General features: G+C 48.9%; 1 protein-coding gene across 4 annotated transcripts in view; it reads left to right on the top strand.

Moving 5' to 3' along the window:
• Positions 1 to 16,911, top strand: part of ST8SIA5 (ST8 alpha-N-acetyl-neuraminide alpha-2,8-sialyltransferase 5) — an 84,116-nt gene that overhangs the window by 30,073 nt on the left and 37,132 nt on the right. For 2 of the 4 annotated variants that reach the window (XM_021092606.1, XM_021092596.1), the window contains exon 2: positions 1,366 to 1,473. The exons of the other annotated variants lie outside the window; for them this stretch is intronic. In XM_021092606.1, the coding sequence (XP_020948265.1) occupies positions 1,366 to 1,473 (108 nt within the window). The remainder of the gene's footprint in view (positions 1 to 1,365; positions 1,474 to 16,911) is intronic. 4 annotated transcript variants of the gene reach the window in all.

The following is a 16,911-nucleotide window of genomic DNA, read 5'->3' as shown; positions in this document are numbered from 1 at the left end:
GGACACACTTGGCAATGTCTGGAGATATTTTTGGTTATCATGGCAGGAGAGTAGGGGATGGAGTTCTGCTGGCCTCAGAGGGTAGAACCAAGGGTGCTGCTCAACCAGGGGTGCACAGGACAGCCCTAACAAGGAAGGTGCGTCCCCAAATGTCGGTGGTGCCAGGATGAGAAACCCTGTGCTTGGGTGCGGTGGCACCAGTACTTTCCATTGCAGCCTTTTCTTTTGACCTGGTCAGGTTCCCTCCCAGAAACCTACACATGGGGCAGGGTGGCTGGGACCAGACATGCTCAGTAAGGGCACTTTCAGGTCAGCCCAGCTATTTGTGTGTGTGTGTGTGTGTGTGTGTGTGTGTGTGTGGCTGTACCTGAGGCATATGGAAGCTCCTGGGCCAGGGATTGAACCTGAGCCACAGAAGTGGCCTTTGCTGCATCAGTGACAATGCCAGGTCCTTAACCCCCTAAGCCACCAGGGAACTCCCAGCCCAGCTGTTCTGACAAGAGTGCAGAGTTTCTCTGGGTCAAGCCTCCTGACATCTTCAGGGTGAGCAGGCAGAGGACCCAGGCTGCTTGGGCTTAAGGAAGGGAACCTGGGCGTGTGGAGGTGGGGGGTGTCTAATGCTTCTTATACAACTTAAGGCAGTCCTGCCCACAGCTCCATTCTGCACTGGTGCCTTCAATCGCCCCTGGCACTGCGAATTCCCAGCCTTCCTGAGCTGTGCCTGGAGAATAAATTTGCTTCTTACAGGTGGTCAGGGCTCCAGTCTCTGGCAATTACCCATCTGCTTTGTCCTGCAAAACGTTGTCATGAGACCCTTCTAGGCCTCCTCTTCATGCTCAGGCCCCTTATTTATGCCTTTGCTGCCATTTTAGTGATGTTGGGGGAGGGATGAGAAAGAACCAAGTGTTGAGTCCATCATCTTAAATCCGGAGGGGTGTCCTTATGTGTTGGGAAACTAGATTTCATTAAAAGCATTGCTGTGCCTCTGGCCTCTGGGGATGCCAAGGTGCTGGCAAGCTGGAGCTCCTCTGGTCTAAGTCTCTAGAGGTGGGAATTGAAGGAGGCACCAGATGGGGTAGGAGAGGTCCGTGACCTTGATCTTGCTAAGCCTCACTTTCCCTGTGTGTAGTATGTATAACCCCACGCTGATAAAGGCGAACTAAGGGCACGGATATAGACAGCAGAGAACACTGCAAAGGGCCATGTTTATTACTGCCATCCTCCTGGCTGGACGTCACCCTCGTCTCCACTAAGCGTGATCAAGGCCACGTGTCACTTGGCACATGCCGGAAAATGGCTCTCTGGTGATGGGCTTACCCAGCACGTGAGCGTGAGTACCGATTGACTGCCTCGTTCTCTTGCCAGAGGCCTCCAGTTTGGTTGGCAGAGTGGCGACCCGCTGGCCAATTGGACTGGGCTCTTAAATGTCACGGAAGACCCAGCAGTGCAGAGCGGCAATGACTCCAGCTCCAGGTACAGACCCCAGTGAATGACCAGGGAGGAGGGGGGAAGCACCTCCCAGGGTGACCCGGCAGCCCCTGCCCTGTGCCCTCACCCACCTTGAGCTGCCCTCAGGGGAGCAGCAGTAACAGCACAGAGGCCCAAAGCTCAGTGCACTTTGGGACACTGCCTTGTCTCCTCCCACAGGAGAGGTGAGGGCTAGGATCCAACCAGAGCAAAAGCAGGGACTCCCCGGGCCCTCTCTTTGGGAAGGGGACTAGAGGGGCCCTGGAGGGGGAGTCTGGATCTCAGGCCTCCATGTGAGGTGGTGGCAGCATTCCCCCCCTGCTGCAGGGATTTTGGACACCAGCTCGCAGGTGTGTGTAGGTGTGAGGAGAGGTGACATTGGAGTGGGCGAGGGCCATGGGCTCCCTGACCTCTGAAGTTCTGCTGCTCAGGCTGTCCCTACTCTGCCCACTTGGTGAGGCTGACTTGGGCTGGGGAAGAACTACTTTCGTCAAGACCCGGTGCTGAGAATTGACATTCATACCGTCACGTGGTTATTTCTTCTTGCTCTGCTGTAGTGCTTGGAGCTAAAAACAGTCATGAAGGGCACTCTGTATATTCAGGAGGAGGAGTTCAGGAAATATTTGGAGAATGGATGAAAATAGAGTATTCTCAGGTGGGGCACACTCATTGTGGGGAATTTTTTTTTAGACAAGGCAGGATACTCTCTCTGCTTTGAGCTGGGTGTGGCTAGAACCCACCAGCTAAGGGTTTCCTGGGACTAGTTGTTTGGCTCCTTAATTTTTTCATTTTTTTTTCATTTTTATGTTCATCATGCAGCATATGGAAATTCCCAGGCTAGGGGTGGAATGGAGCTGTAGCTGGAGCCTGTGCCACAGCTACAGCCACTCAGGATCTGAGCCACATCTGTGACTGCCACAGCTTGCAGCAACGTCAGATCCTTAACCCACTGAGCAAGGCCAGGGATCGAACCTGCATCCTTACAGACACTATGTTGGGTTCTTAACCCACTGAGCCACAACAAGAACTCCAATTTTTGCATTTTTAAGTACAGTCGATCTCTTTATCAATTTCCCCAGGAAAGAGGTCTGAGTTTTCATTGCTGTTTATTTTGACACCAAAAACATCAAATTGACTCTGCAGAAAGGTAGTATGCTTTTCAGGGACCTCAAGACATATGATTTTGTTCAAAACTTTGAAAAGGAAAAGACGCAGCACCAATGTCAGAAGCCAACTGGGGAGGTGTCCACAGGTGGGCCTTGGGGTATGGGGGTAGCTTGGGATCAGGGTTCCATTCTGGCTTTTTAGGAGCCCAGTTCTTTCCATATATGTGTGGTGGGAGCCTGATCTGCCGGTGGGACCCTGGGGTGTCACTCAGTGAGGCTGACAAGTCCGGAATTGTCCATTCCTTATGTTGACCCTCCTGTGTTGGCCCTCCTGCTGTGTGACCTGCCCACACAGATGGGGCATGGTCCAGGTAAGGCTGCAGGTGTCTGTCTCCATGGGAAGGATTCCCTGAAGGGTTTACTGAGAGATTTTGGCTAGAAAATGCTCATCAACTGAGCAAGACAGAGCAGGCCCTGGGAAGGGGCTGAGGCCACTGTATGAATTCTATTTCTAACTTTTCCTACTGCTGGCAGCTTTTTTTTTTTTTTTTTTTTGGCTTTTTAGGGCTGCACTCGCGGTGGGTGGAGGTTTCCAGGCTAGGGGTCTAATTGGAGCTACAGCTGCCAGCCTACACCACAGCCACAGCCACATCAGATCTGACCTATACCACAGCTCATGGCAATGCCGGATCCTTAACCCAGTGAGCAAGGCCAGGGATCGGACCTGCAACCTCGTGGTTCCTAGTTGGATTTGTTTCCGCTGCACCATGGTAGGAACTCCAACTGCCAGCAGCTTTAGTCTCTCCGCCCTTTTCCTGTAATTGTGTTTCTAATCTCTCTACCTCTCTTGCCCTACTGATCACCTCTTCTCCCTTTCTTTCTGCTATGCTTTCTTGGGCCACTTTTCTCTCTTGTCCCTGTTCCCTGCCCTCTCATCTCCTTTCCCTCTTATCCTCTCTCCCTCTCTCTGTGACCCAGGCCAGCCTCCCCTTCCCTGTCTCCTGGGGTCCCTCAGGGTCAGAGATGCCACTGGCCTCTGTCAGGCACCCTTTATTCAACGCCGTCACCAGCTGAGTTGATTTCTTTTTGGAGAGCTGTCATTTGACCAAGAGTTCCCTTAGCCGTGAAATAACACGTGATGACCGTATATCTCAAGTTCTTCCCGGACATTCCAACGCAGTTCCCAGTTTCCTCTTGACCCCTAAACCTCCCAAAGATGTGAGAAAACACAATACATATTTACAACATGTAGGAAAGAATGGTTAATGCAATTAGAACTGACCTGTATGTTGGAGATTGTTTTCTTTGGTGTGGGAGCAGCCTCTTCTGCTTTCTTTAAATGGGCAGGACACCTCCTGGCAGCAGAAGGGCAAGGCTGGTGGGGAGGGACCTAATGACACTGTGGAAAGGGCTCTGCAGAGTGAAAGTGTATCATCTCAACAGACACCTCTCTGTGCCTGGAATACGGGATGAACTCTGAGATGTTATTCACCTACTAAATAATTCAGCTCATGCCGTGTTTTGCAATCCATAGCTGTGTGGTGTGTTCAAGTGTGGTACACCTGATGTCATTTATTATTAACACTGTTGGAAGGGAAGTCAGGTGGTCCCATTTATAACAGAGGACATAATAAAGAGGGGCAAAAAAAGCAGTGACTCATAAATTGTATACTCAACCCAGAGCCATAAGGAGCAGGTCCAAATGATTGGTCAGGAACACTCTAAACAGAACCACAAAGAAAATCTAGGCTAGATGGTGCTCATAAATACTGTGGCCAGTTCACTTTGGACATGAGCTGGGGGAGGTCCAAGCCCAGGTGGAAAGTGTGTAAGATATAAAATATATGTTGATGTAGAGCTTTATTCATTTCAAGTCTGGCTCTGAAAGTGTCGTATGGTGAGCGTCCTTAGGAGAACTGCTGTCGTGAGCGGATGGGAATAATTGTTCATCAGCAAATGCTTCCGTTTAAGTGGGTGCTTTGAATGAGCAGGAAGGTCTTTGAAGACAGTTCTCATCATGTTCAAATTACGTGTTTATGTTTCTGTCTCGCTACCTAGACCGTGATTGTGCTTCTGTATCTTTGAATTTCCAGCCCCCAACGTGGCACCTGTTCAGTGACTGTTAATTGAATACAAGAATGAATTAAGCAAGGACAAAGTAAAGCCAATGTCAGTGTCCCCGAATTCTCCCTTAGAGTTTTATTCCTTTCGGTTAAATCTTGTCCTCTTCTGGCACGATCATTGCAAATTAATCCCCGGGAAGGGACAACACTTTGGAATCAGAAACTCGTTCACAGTTTGGAATGATCAGAGACTTTTTTCTCTTGAGAAGGGCAGGTAGTAAGGTAGTTCGAGAGTTCTGGGTGGCAGGATGGAAAAGGAGAGACTGAAGCTGGGGGAGAAAGATGTAGAAAAATAGAAGGCAAGGAAGGGGAATGATATTCTTTTGCAATAACTGATTGAGACAACTTTCCCACCCCCCACCCCTCACCAGTATGGTCATTCTGGGAGGGGGAGAAAGGAGGGGGAGGGCGGACACTTGTCGTGTCAGCTCATTGCTTTGGGCCTCCAGCCTGGCCAGCTGCCTGCCTACCCGATGACTGCCTATAAGGCAGCAGGGGCACAGCCCCTGTGGTGACTGCTGTTCTGCACAGTGGGCGCAGCACAAAGGGCTTCACTTTCCTTCTGCAAAATGGATCCTGCTTCATATCCCAGTTCCTGACCTCCCACTAGTATCCACCTCCCACTCTGCCTCCTCCTTGAAGCCTTCCCTGATAGCCCCATTAACTCCGCGTTCTGAATGGAGGGCTATTTCTGTCATTAAACACACACAGAGAACTTTCCAGCCGGGGCCCTCTGTGTTTGCTTGGGCACTCCTCACACCCTGAGGAGCTTCTTCCTGGAGAACCGGCTGGACTGCCTGTGTATGCAACTTCAAGGCCCTCTGGACCCTCCAGCTTCAGACACAGCCCATAGGTGGCCTGGCTGGACGGTCTCATCGACCCCTCCTGCCAGGCTCCACACAGCCTTGACCCTCCTGGTCCCAGACAAGACAGGATGGCAGGAGGCGGTTTGAAAAGACGACCCAGGGAACACTTCTCTCTGAGGTCTAGGATGGAGCTGGCCCGATCTGCCTGTTCCAGAATAGCATTCTCCCTGTGCCAAGTGAGTGTTAAGGCCAGAGCCCTTCTCTTTGGGTCAAGGTCAGTGTGTGTGTGTAGAATGTACTGTGCAATATGAAGTGTAGAATCGTCTTATTTCAGAACTGGAGGGAACCAGACTGCAATCAGTTTAGCACTTTATTATGCTATATGGAATTGCCCCCTAATTTTTTTTTAAAAGAATTTGGTGACACTTTTTACATTTCATCAGAGAAATCTATTATTTATTTCCATCTATCTATCTGTCTATCATCAATCATCTATTTATTTTTGACCTTGTCTGAGGCATGTGGCAATTCCTGGGCCAGAGGTCGAACCCAAGCCCCGGCAGGAACTTGAACCACAGCAGTGACAAGCCGAGTCCCCAGTGCTAGGCCCCCAAGGAACTTCCCCTCATTGTTTTAGGACAGTGTATAATTAGGGCACAAATTGTGTGATGACGAGTGTTCCAAGAGCCTAGTGCAGAAGTCAGAGGTACTTCCTTGGAGGTACGAGATTCGGCTAGCCTGTGGATGGGCAATGCCAGTAGCCCAATGCTACTAGGGGCTGACAGTGTGCCAGACATAGTGCTGGGCACCAGACATGCATTGCTGCATTTAATCCTCACCCTCTGACCTTTGAGGTGGGTACTGTCATTGCCCCCACTTTATAGATGAGGAACTGAGTCCCCACTTCCAGACGGTGCTGGGTGGTAGAGCTGGAACACACCCCCATGCAGTGTGACTCTGAGTCGGAGCACTGATGGGCCATACATGACCAATGGATTCTTCTTTCTGGGCTGTGGACAGACTCCAGGGTTGGCTTTTCTTGGCTGTCCTTGCCAAGTCCTCTTATACCGTCTATTCCTACCCTCAGCTCCTGGCTGTTAGACTAGAATAAAACGACCACATTGATCTAAGTAGGTAATTACATGCAATTTCCACCCCAGTATTGCCATTAGCACCATGGACAAGATGGTCTTTAGTGCCATTATCCTCTTCTGCTACCTCTTTCCCACTTTTTATCTTCTGTGTTCTCTTCCCCCCATCCCAGCCTCTATGCTTCGTGCTTTTCTGATTTTATCAGAAAAAGTGCTCCCTTCCTCCTGCTCCTGTGGATGCTGCATTTCAAAGAGGAGCCCTTGGTAGCAAGATGAGCCCAAGGGAAAGACTTTTCCATGGCGGACGTATAGGTGTGGGGACAGCTGTGTGTGTATATGGGATGGGGGGTGGTTTCTGCATGCCTGCATTGTGGGTGCAGGTTGGTTTTAGTGTAAAATTTCACTATGGCCAGTTTTCACTTCAGAAGTGAAAAGGATATAAATAAATAGCCGGAGCTTTGGCGCTCCATCCATGATGGTACAGCTCCCCCTTTTCCTGCCATGCAAGAGCTGTGGGCCTCTGGTGGAGGACAGACAGGGGAGGCCATCTTGGAAGTGGGGTGGTTGGTGCCCTGAGATTCCTCGGGTGGTGTCATTCCATGAGCTCCCCTGACCTCTGAGCTTTGGGGCCCTGAACTGAGTCTGAACTGAGTCTCCTGGGCAGATAGCCACTTACTTGAGCCCCTCTGTGCCTTGGTTCCCTCCTCTGTGAAACTCCCACCTTGCTCAGTCACTGCTGGGCAGGAGGTGCTCCCTCTCGGGGGCCGGTTCCCACCTCAGATGATCGTGGGCTTCATGCCTTCTTCACCCAAGGTCAGCTCCCCAAACCCTCTGTTCCCCCAGAGTGGCCTGTTCTCCCTTCTCCTTCTTCATGGCTCCCATGTTTCCTGCCTCCTTGGATCGTGGTCAAGATTTTTATGTCAGTCATTTAGCGAGGGCAAGAGGCCACAGAAAGGAGTGAGAATGGAAAGAAATGGAGGGTGGAAGGGACAAGAGGGCTGGGGGCTGGCTGGGAGGTACTTAGGAGGTAAGAAAGACACCAAGACTGACCAGTTGTCCATGCCATGTAGTTATGCATAGCTCAAGCCCCCTTCTTCGATGGCCATGAAGACTCTGCTCCCAGAGCCTCTCAAAGAGTCAGTCCTCCAGGAATTCCCATTGTGGTGCAGCGGAAAAGTATCTGACTAGTATACATGAGGACGCGGGTTTGATCCCTGGCCTTGCTCAGTGGGTTGGGCGTGGTATAGGTTGCAGACGTGGCTCAGATCCCTCATTGCTGTGGCTGTGGTTATGGCTGGCAGCCATAGCTCCAATTCGACCCCTAGCCTGGGAACTTCCATATGCCACGGGCACAGCCCTAAAAAACAAAACAACAACAACAAAAAAAGAGGCCATCCTCCACTGCTGGATTCCTGGGGTGGATTGAAAACCTGTCCTCCCTCCCACTCAGCGGGGGTGCCTGGGTTTACCTCTCAGAGCATCATAGAACACTTTAGTCTGTTCTTCCTCCAGCTGTTCCTTCACACACCAGGAACCCTATATTCTTGTCACCCGAGACCAGCTCTTTATATACAGTCCAAGCGGACTGCTCTGTTGAAATACTACAGGCGAAGAGGCTTGTTAGCAAGAATTTCTCACAGTTTGGAGGCTGGAAGCCTGAGCCTGCCTGGGTACCAGTGTTCTCAGGTTCTGGTGAGGACCCTCTTCTATCTAGATGGCAGACTGTCATCTTGCTGTGTCTTCACAGGGGCTAGAGAGCTCTCTAGGGCCTCTTTTATAAGGGCACTAATCTTGTTTCTGGGGTCCTACCCTCATGATTTCATTACCTCTCAAAGGTACCACCTCCTGATACCATCACTTGGGGTTTAGGATTCCAGCCCATGACTTTGGGGCCGGGGGGACACATTCCGTCCATTGCACACATTCTCTCCTTCATGTTGAGCCTCCGCAGCCTCTGCCTCCAGCATCTCCTATTTCTACCTTCTGCTGCCCTGCTACCCTGAAGCTCTTCTTCTCAAGGTCACTGATGACCTCCTGGTTGTGAGATCAGTGGGACCTTTTCCGTGCCCCTCTTCTCTGAGCTCCATTAGCCCTGGATGAAGCTGACCCTTCTGTTCCAGAAACCGTCTCTGCTCTGGGCATCCACGTCCTAACTCTCCCAGTTCTCTTCCCTCTCACAGGCCTCCTTTGCAGTCTCCTTTGCTGGCTCCTTCTCCTCTGCCACCATCGGAATGTCAGCGCTGACCATGGGCTCAGCCTCTGCCATCCTCTCTCTTCTGTTGCTTCTCTGTCCTAGAGATCTTCTTGAGTCCTTTGTCCCTTGATTCTGTGACATGCATCGGTATCCCTGACCTCTGTGCTGAGCTGCATGTGTGTATCCGCCTGCCTGTTGTATCTCCTCTTGGGTGTTGGAGAGTCCTAGCAATTGTGAAGTGGCCCAAACCAATTCTCATTCATTCCCAACCTCCTTCAGTGGCTCCATGATCTAATCTGTTGGCCAAGCTAAAATCCTAGGACTTAGTGTTGCTTTCTCTCCTTCTCTTTCACTTTCTTTTTTATTTTCTTTCTTTCTTTCTTTCTTTCTTTCTTTCTTTCTTTCTTTCTTTCTTTCTTTCTTTCTTTCTTTCTTTCTTTCTTTCTTTCTTTCTTTCTTTTTCTTTTTTATTTTATGTCTTTTTTGAGGGCTGCACCCCTGGCATGTGGAGGTTCCCAGGCTAGGGGTCTAATTGGAGCTACAGCTGCCGGCCTACACCACAGCCACAGCCACACCAGATCTGAGCCTCATCTGCCACCTACGCCACAGCTCATGGCAATGCCGGATCCTTAACCCACTGAGCGAGGCCAGCGATAGAACCGGCAACCTCATGGTTCCTAGTCGGATTCATTTCCAATGCACCACGATGGGAACTCCTCTTTCTTTCCTTCTTCCTTCCTTTCTTTTTCTTTTTGCTTTTTAGTGCTGCACCTGCAGCATATGGAGGATCTCAGGCTAGGGGTCAAGTTGGAGTTGCAGCTGCCAGCCTACACCACAGCCACAGCAACACAAGATCTGAGCCGTGTCTGCAACCTACACCACAGTTCACGGCAACGCCAGATCCTTAACCCACTGAGTGAGGCCAGGGATAGAACCCGAGTCCTCATGGATAGTTGTCGGGTGTTACCACTGTGCTGCAACAGAAACTCCTGCCTTTATAGAGCTCATGGCGCTGTGTTGAATTAATGTTTTGTCACTTCTCACTGAAGTCCACGAGAGTTGGGGATTTGTCTGGCTTGGATCCTAGTCTCAAATGGTACCTGGCACATGGTAGTGGACCAGTAAGCCTTTGGTGAATGAAAGAGGAGAAATTCGTCCACTGAGGGGTACAGACAGGCAGTGGCGGCGCTACATGAATTTCAGTGTAACAAGGGCTGCGCTGGAGATGTGCACGGGAGCTGTGGGCACAGAGGAGGGAGGGCAGGGGAGGCTGCCAGAGGAAGCTGCCAGCCAAGCTGACCTCTGATGGATGAGCAGGAAGAAACGGGGAACACACAGTGAGGAAGCGTATTCCAGGTGGAGAGAAAAGAAGATTGACTCACATCCGTCTCCTGGGATGGAGAAGGGGTCCCCTTGGAGGGAGAAGTGGAGAGACTGGGGGTAAGACAAAGTGGGAGGAGGCTACTAGGAGCAGCTCCTGGCTTGAGGACCTGGGGGAGGTGGCCCATGCCAACCAGGAGCAGTGGGACAGTGCACCTGTGGAAGATTGACCAGTGCTGGTTTCAGAGGCTCCAGGAAGACTCCACACTCCTGAGTAGAATTTGGAAAAGGGGAGCTCTTTAGGGCTCCCTGGTCTGGCTTAGAAAATAAGGCCATGGCATATGTACTTTTGCAAGGAATGTGCTAGATGCTGGATCTGGAGTTCTGCAGAGCTACTGGCTGGGGAGGAGGAGTGTCTGCATGTGGCTTTTTTGCCTCTGACCCCCAATCCCCTCCATGAATGACACTCCATTGAAATTCACACAGGGGAGTTCCCTTCATGGCTCAGCAGTTAATGAACCTGATTAGGATCCATGAGGATGCTGGTTCCATCCCTGGCCTCCATCACTGGGCCGGGAATCCGGCGATGCTGTGAGCTGTGGTGTAGGTCGCAGATGCGGCTTAGATCCAGTGTTGTTGTGGCTGTGGTGTAGATAGCTGTAGCTCTGATTGGACCCCTAGCCTGGGAGCCTCCATATGCTGCCGGTGCAGCCCTAAAAAGAAAAAAAAAAAAGAAAAAAAAAAAAGAAAAAAAAAAAGAAAGAAAGAAAAAAAGAAATTCACACCAGAAGCACATTTATCACAAGACTCTCAAGGGTTACACTCAGGGTATCAGGCTGTGGAGTTTTCGGTTCTGATTTCTCACAACAGCTCTGGGGGTGTTCTGGTTGTGCCTCGGCAGGTTAAGAATCTGACCATGGTGTCTGTGAGGATTTGGGTTCGATCCCTCACTCAATGGGTTAAGGATCTGGTGTTGCCATGGCTGTGATGTAGCCCAACACCTGCAGCTCCAATTCAACCCCTGGCATGGGGAACCTCCATGTGCTGCAGGTGCAGCACCTCCCCCCAAACCCTCCCAGAACAGCTTTGGGGATTCTTGTGTACAAATGAGGAAACCAGTGGCCCAGACAGAGATCTGACCCAGGCAGGGGTCTGAGCCAGGTTGCCCCACCACCCAGGAGGGGCAATGTCTCCTGGTAGCTGGGGCCTCCTGGTAGAAGGGTAACAGCCCTTCTTGCCTCTCCCTGCAACTATTTGAGAAGACACTCCAGTCCTTTGTGTGTCAGGCTGCAATTTTCAGACTCGGGTTTCTGTGTGTTTGCTCTGACAGTAAGTGGGCTATCTCGAGAAGGCAGCTGTTCTGGCTCTAAAATAGCCCTGAACTCACTGAAGGGCTTTTGGACTTGGGGAGGGGTCTGCTCACTGAGAAGCCCCCAGTGACCTTGACTTGTCTGAGTTAGGGAGAGGGTCTGGGCTCTTGAAAGCCTGAACTTCCTTTCCTAGTGCCTCTCTGTCTACTGACTAAATGACTTTGGGCAAGTTGCTTTACCTCTATAGCCTGAGTCTCTGGTATAAAATGGGAAAATAATGTCCACTTCATAAGGCTGTTGGGAGGATTAAATGAGGCAAAGTTAAAGGATTAATATCAGGCAGCCACATACAGTTGTGCAAGGTGGGCACTGCCCTAAGGTATCTAGCTGGGTGGGGCTGAAATCCAGCTCACTCTCACTTGACTAGCCATTTGCCTGGAATGTGGCCCAATTCACCTGGAGGAAAAGGTGCTTTTTCCTCATTTGTACAAACATGCCACTGTTCCTACTTAGTGTGGAATAATTAAACCACTCTGTGGTTCTCTGCAGCTCTGTCCAGGAGTTTGAAATGCTGAACTGGGGCAAAATTCCCTGCTCCTTGGGGCTGGTGGAGGTCTAACAGGTATGCTCTTGCATGACCCAGGGACCTCCCTGGGCTCCTGTTTTCTTGGATACCATCTGTATCTGGGGATGAAGGGGCATGCTAAGTAGAAAGCTGAATGCATGGGCTACATCTTGTATCAGCCAGAGCCTGTCGGGGCCCCCTAGGAAGATTCCCATGGTCCTGAAGGAGCTCTGGAGGTGGGATCAGGTCAACAGGGGAGCCTTCTGGTGGGCTGGCTTATAGGGAAGGGCTGGGAGCCAGACTCTGCACACTGGACCCTGGGCCTGCTGAAACGAGGCTTCCTTGACCTGCAAAGCTGGAGCTCAAGTCCGCATGGGAGGAGGGAAACCAATGTTCAGAAACATTTTGGTCACATCTACATTTGTCTTTCCGCTAAGTGGAGGTCATCGCCTGCTGATCAGGCAGCCACCACTGCCCAGCCCTGCCCCCATATCCCTGAGGGCACAGAGACGGGGGCAGGATGGATGCAGCCTGGCGCCAGCATCAGACTTGGCTGCCGGAAGCCAAGTGGCATCTGAGAAGAGCTAGGCTCCTGATCTGACCGACTGGGACTATTTATACCCCAAATGTGATGCCAGCGACCCCTCCCCTTTGAGCTGGGTAGAGATTGTCTTTCCGGAGTTGCAAGAAGAGACGGTGACTAACTCACCTTAACAGGCTAATGGGGTTAAGGAATTTGGAGAAATTGCTTCTTTCAATCATCTAGCAGCTCAAGGGACAGATTGAGATATTTAGAGAAAGATCTGTGACTTAAAAGGGCATTTGTTAGTGATTTCCAGTAATAAGGGTCATAACCCTATTATAGAAAACTTATGAAAATCTAGAAAAGTTTTTTTTCTTTTCTTCTTCTTTTTTTTTTTTTTTTTTCTTTTTAGGCCTGCAGTCATGGCATATGGAAGTTCCCAGGTTAGGGATTGAATTGGGGCTACAGCCCCTGGCCTCCCCCACAACCACAGCAACTTGGGATCTGAGCTGTGTCAGTGACCTACGCCACAGCTCACAGCAACACCAGATCCATAACCCATTGAGTGAGGCCAAGGATTGAATTCGCATCCTCATGCAGCCTAGTCAGGTTTGTTAACCACTGAGGCATAAAGTGAACTCCCTAGAAAAGTATTTTTTAAATCACCCATCATTCCATTAGTCAGAGAAACCTAATATTAATATTTTGCTACAGTCCTTCCCTTCTTTGCCAACATGTTCACTTACATATATGTATAATTCTTTTTGGAGATCACAGTTTTGCATCTTGCTTTCTTCACTCAGCATTATCATATAAACATGTCATTACACAGAAAAATTTCAGCATTGTTAATGACATCTGCATAATGGTCTGTGCCCAGACCCAGCAGGGGTTTCTATGGTTTCCTCCAGAATGCTGTCCTTGCACCTCCTGTCAGAAGGTGAATCGAGGCATGACCCGGTGTGCCAGTGCTTCTCAAAGTCTTAATTCTCAAGTCATTCACCTTTAGATACTGTGATGGAGCAGCACAGTCTCCCAAAAGCAAAGCTCAGATAAGATGGAGAAAGAAGCAAGGGCTATTGGCTCCATTCTTCAGACAGAAAACGGAGGCTTTTTGATATAAGCCTGGCATGATTTTGATGATTTGGCTGAGGTACCACTTGGAGTGTTTTCAGGGTACCTCGGATTTGTTATCAGGTTTGTAAGACACGTAGACATGGAAATGACTGTCATGAAGGAAAAGGTTTTTATATTTACAGATCCCTAGAAACAGAAAGCACCAATGGCTATGTAGGGCCACATGGGGAAGCATCAGAACCAGTCAAGAGGCAGAAAGAGGTGTTCTTGTCATGGATCAGAGGTTAGCGAACCCAACTAGCATCCATGAGGATGCAGGTTTGATCCCTGGCCTCTCTCAGTGGGTTAAGGATATGGCATCACCATGAGCTGCGGTGTAGGTCACAGACAGGCTCAGATCCTGTATTGTTGTGGCTGTGGCATAGGCCAGCGGCTACAGCTCCAATTGGACCTCTAGCCTGGGAACTTCCATATGCCTCAAGTGCAGACCAAAAAAAAAAAAAAAAAAAAAAGAGGAAGAAGAAGGAGGAGTGAAGGGGAAAAGTGGGTCAGAGCCCCTAGTAGTTTCTACGGAAGGAACAGATATGGCAGGGTAAGCAGGCTTAAGTTCAACCAGTTTGAATAATTTCAGTGGGCTCTGGGGCAGAAGGCTGTCCCTGGCTGTCTGGTAGCTGACCCCAGGGTGATTAGAGCAGGGGGATAAGTGGCCCTAAGTGTGAGAGGAGGAGATGTGTGGTGGTGCTGGTGGTGGAGGATAAGCTCTGTGTTGGTTGGTTTGCATAAGAAAGGTGTGTTCACAGGCTGTTTACCATCTCTAGGAATTGGTTAGCTCTGGGAGAGACAGTCTCTCTGGGACCAGCAAGGCCCCAGATGTTTTTGAAAGCATGAGAAACACATAGTTAATCTGCAGCAGAGATGGGTGATTGAGGACATCCCCACATCCAAGTAGAACTCAGCCTGGGCTTTACCCTCAAGGAGGCAGGAGAGAGGTTTCCTAATGGCAGCAGAAGGAGGATGGCAGCCAGTCCAGATGGTGGAGAACTTCCTGAGTTATCTATCTCTGACTCAGCGCTGCCATCGACCAGCTGAGGGGCTGTAAGCATGTCTCTGACTCCCTGGCCATCCACAGGTAGCTCTTGCCCTTTAATGGCAGGAGAAAAGGGAAGGAGGGGAGTGGACATTTCTTGGGCATTTCTTGTTTGCCAGGCACTGTGCTAGTGCTTTCTCTGAAATGCTCATCTCAACCCCGTCAAGGATGCTGCATTTTTATGCTGATTTTGCAAATGAGGAAACCAAGGCTCAGGAACATCTTGACCTTTTAAGGTGGGTAGTAAGGCGCCAAGAAGGATGTGAACCCTATTCTGAAATCTTCTCTGCCTAATAGCCACCAAACACACCACACAAGACCATTTGGAGTCATTGAACTGCCTAGTGATGTGTAAATGAGTGATGTTAGGGAGTCAGGAGAAAGGAAGGCTGAGTGGAGGCTGGCAGAGGTGAGGATGGGATGCTTTGTGATGGAGGTGGAGAGGCTGGCTGATCAAAGGGAGGTGCTACTTGGATTAACTTCCTTTGAGAGTTTCTCCTGTTCGTGGGTTATTAATTCATAGGATTGTTCTGGCTTAGATAGTAACTGGAATACACTGAAGGAACCTTGGGATTGTATTAGTGCTGGGTGGGTCTTTAGATGTCACCTAGTTCAAACAGAGTGACTTAAGGAGGTGAAAAAAGAGGCCCAGAGAGAAGTGATTTACCCAAAGTCACACAGCTGGTTTAGAGGGATATCCCAGATGTGTGTGCAACTCTCTCAACCCCCTGAGAACCCTAGGATAAGTCTCCTCCTGATTATTTTCTACATCATTAGAACCTGGAGCTTTCCTTAGTAGCAGCCTGAGCTCATGGCTTCAGATGACCCAGTGGGTTCCAAAGGGCTTAGTGCCACTGGTTCTAGTTGCAAATGATGATCTTCATGATAAGACACCAGACCTCACTTATTCTTGTGTGACTGGAAAAATGATGTGAGTTAGAGCCAAGGTCATGGACTTCTTTGTGACCTGAGGTTGACACCTAGTTCTTAGTTGCGGATAACAGAATCCATTTTAGCTAAAGCAGAAAGGGAGTTAAGGGTAGAGCTAGCACAGAATCATTGGGAAACCTGAAGAAGGAGTCTAGGCTAGCTTCCAGGAACACCTCTGTGAACTGCATTGTGAAATTGGGCCACCGTGGAAGCTGCTGTCTCTGATATAATCATGAAAGTGCTGCCACCACTGCAATTTCCAAGAGCCATGCCACCTCTGTCACAGTCTGCCCCAGCCAAACAATGCCCTGAGCCATGTCATTCTTCTAGAACATGACTCTGAATCTGTCTCATGCTACTGATTGGTGGAATCTAAATTGCATCTAGAACCCTACCTACAAGGGAGTCTGGGAAATGTTTTTAGTAGTGCAAGAGGCACTGTAGTGCAAGAGGCACAGAGATAGCAAAGTCAAATTCCCCATGTTTGAGATAACTCTTCATTTGGAAGGAGAAATAGATATATAAATAGACTATTATATGCAGACTATTGCTGTAATTAAGAAACTATGTATAAAGGGACCTTGAAAGTAAACATCAGAAAAGGCTTACCAGAAGTGGGGGTATTTGAGTTGGGTATTGAAGGATCAATATGAGTTTGCCAGGTGAGAAAAACAGAAAGGAATTCCAAAACACAAGGGAAACAGAAAAAGGTGAGTGTGATATTTGGAAGATCCTCAATGCCTAGTTCTTATGAAATCTGCTTAAATTCTTTTAAGATGTGTGAAGGATCTGACTTATTTTGTAAATAAATAGGAACCAATTAGTTGTATATATTTTAATATTCTAAAATATTATTTTAAATTTCTGAAATATGATATTAAAAAACTAATGATTTTATAGTTGTAAAAACAAATATTTACAAATATAGTGGTTTAAAGTATTATGTATGAAGTTATAATTTAAATAACATATTTTAAGTTGTTTAAATAAAATTTAAATATGAAATTAAGAAATAATTTAAAATTATTTAAAATATATATTTTAAAAATTCTATGGCTACATCCATGGCATATGGAAGTTCCTGGGTCTGCTGCTGTGGCAATGCCAGATACTTTAACCCACTGTGCTGGGCTGGAGATTGAACCCACATCTCTTCAGCTACCTGAGCCATTGCAGGTAGATTCTTAACCCACTGCACCATGGTAGGAACTTCTATACAAATATTTTGAAAAGAAGCCAATTTATTGGATAAATGTCAGTATTTCTAGAGCAGCACAGACATAAATTTGTACATGTAAGTTAGGTGTGTGAG

Source organism: Sus scrofa, chromosome 1 (genome assembly GCF_000003025.6).
Source record: "Sus scrofa isolate TJ Tabasco breed Duroc chromosome 1, Sscrofa11.1, whole genome shotgun sequence".
Classification (NCBI taxonomy): Eukaryota; Metazoa; Chordata; class Mammalia; order Artiodactyla; family Suidae; genus Sus; species Sus scrofa.
This window is presented reverse-complemented; position numbering and strand designations above follow the sequence as displayed.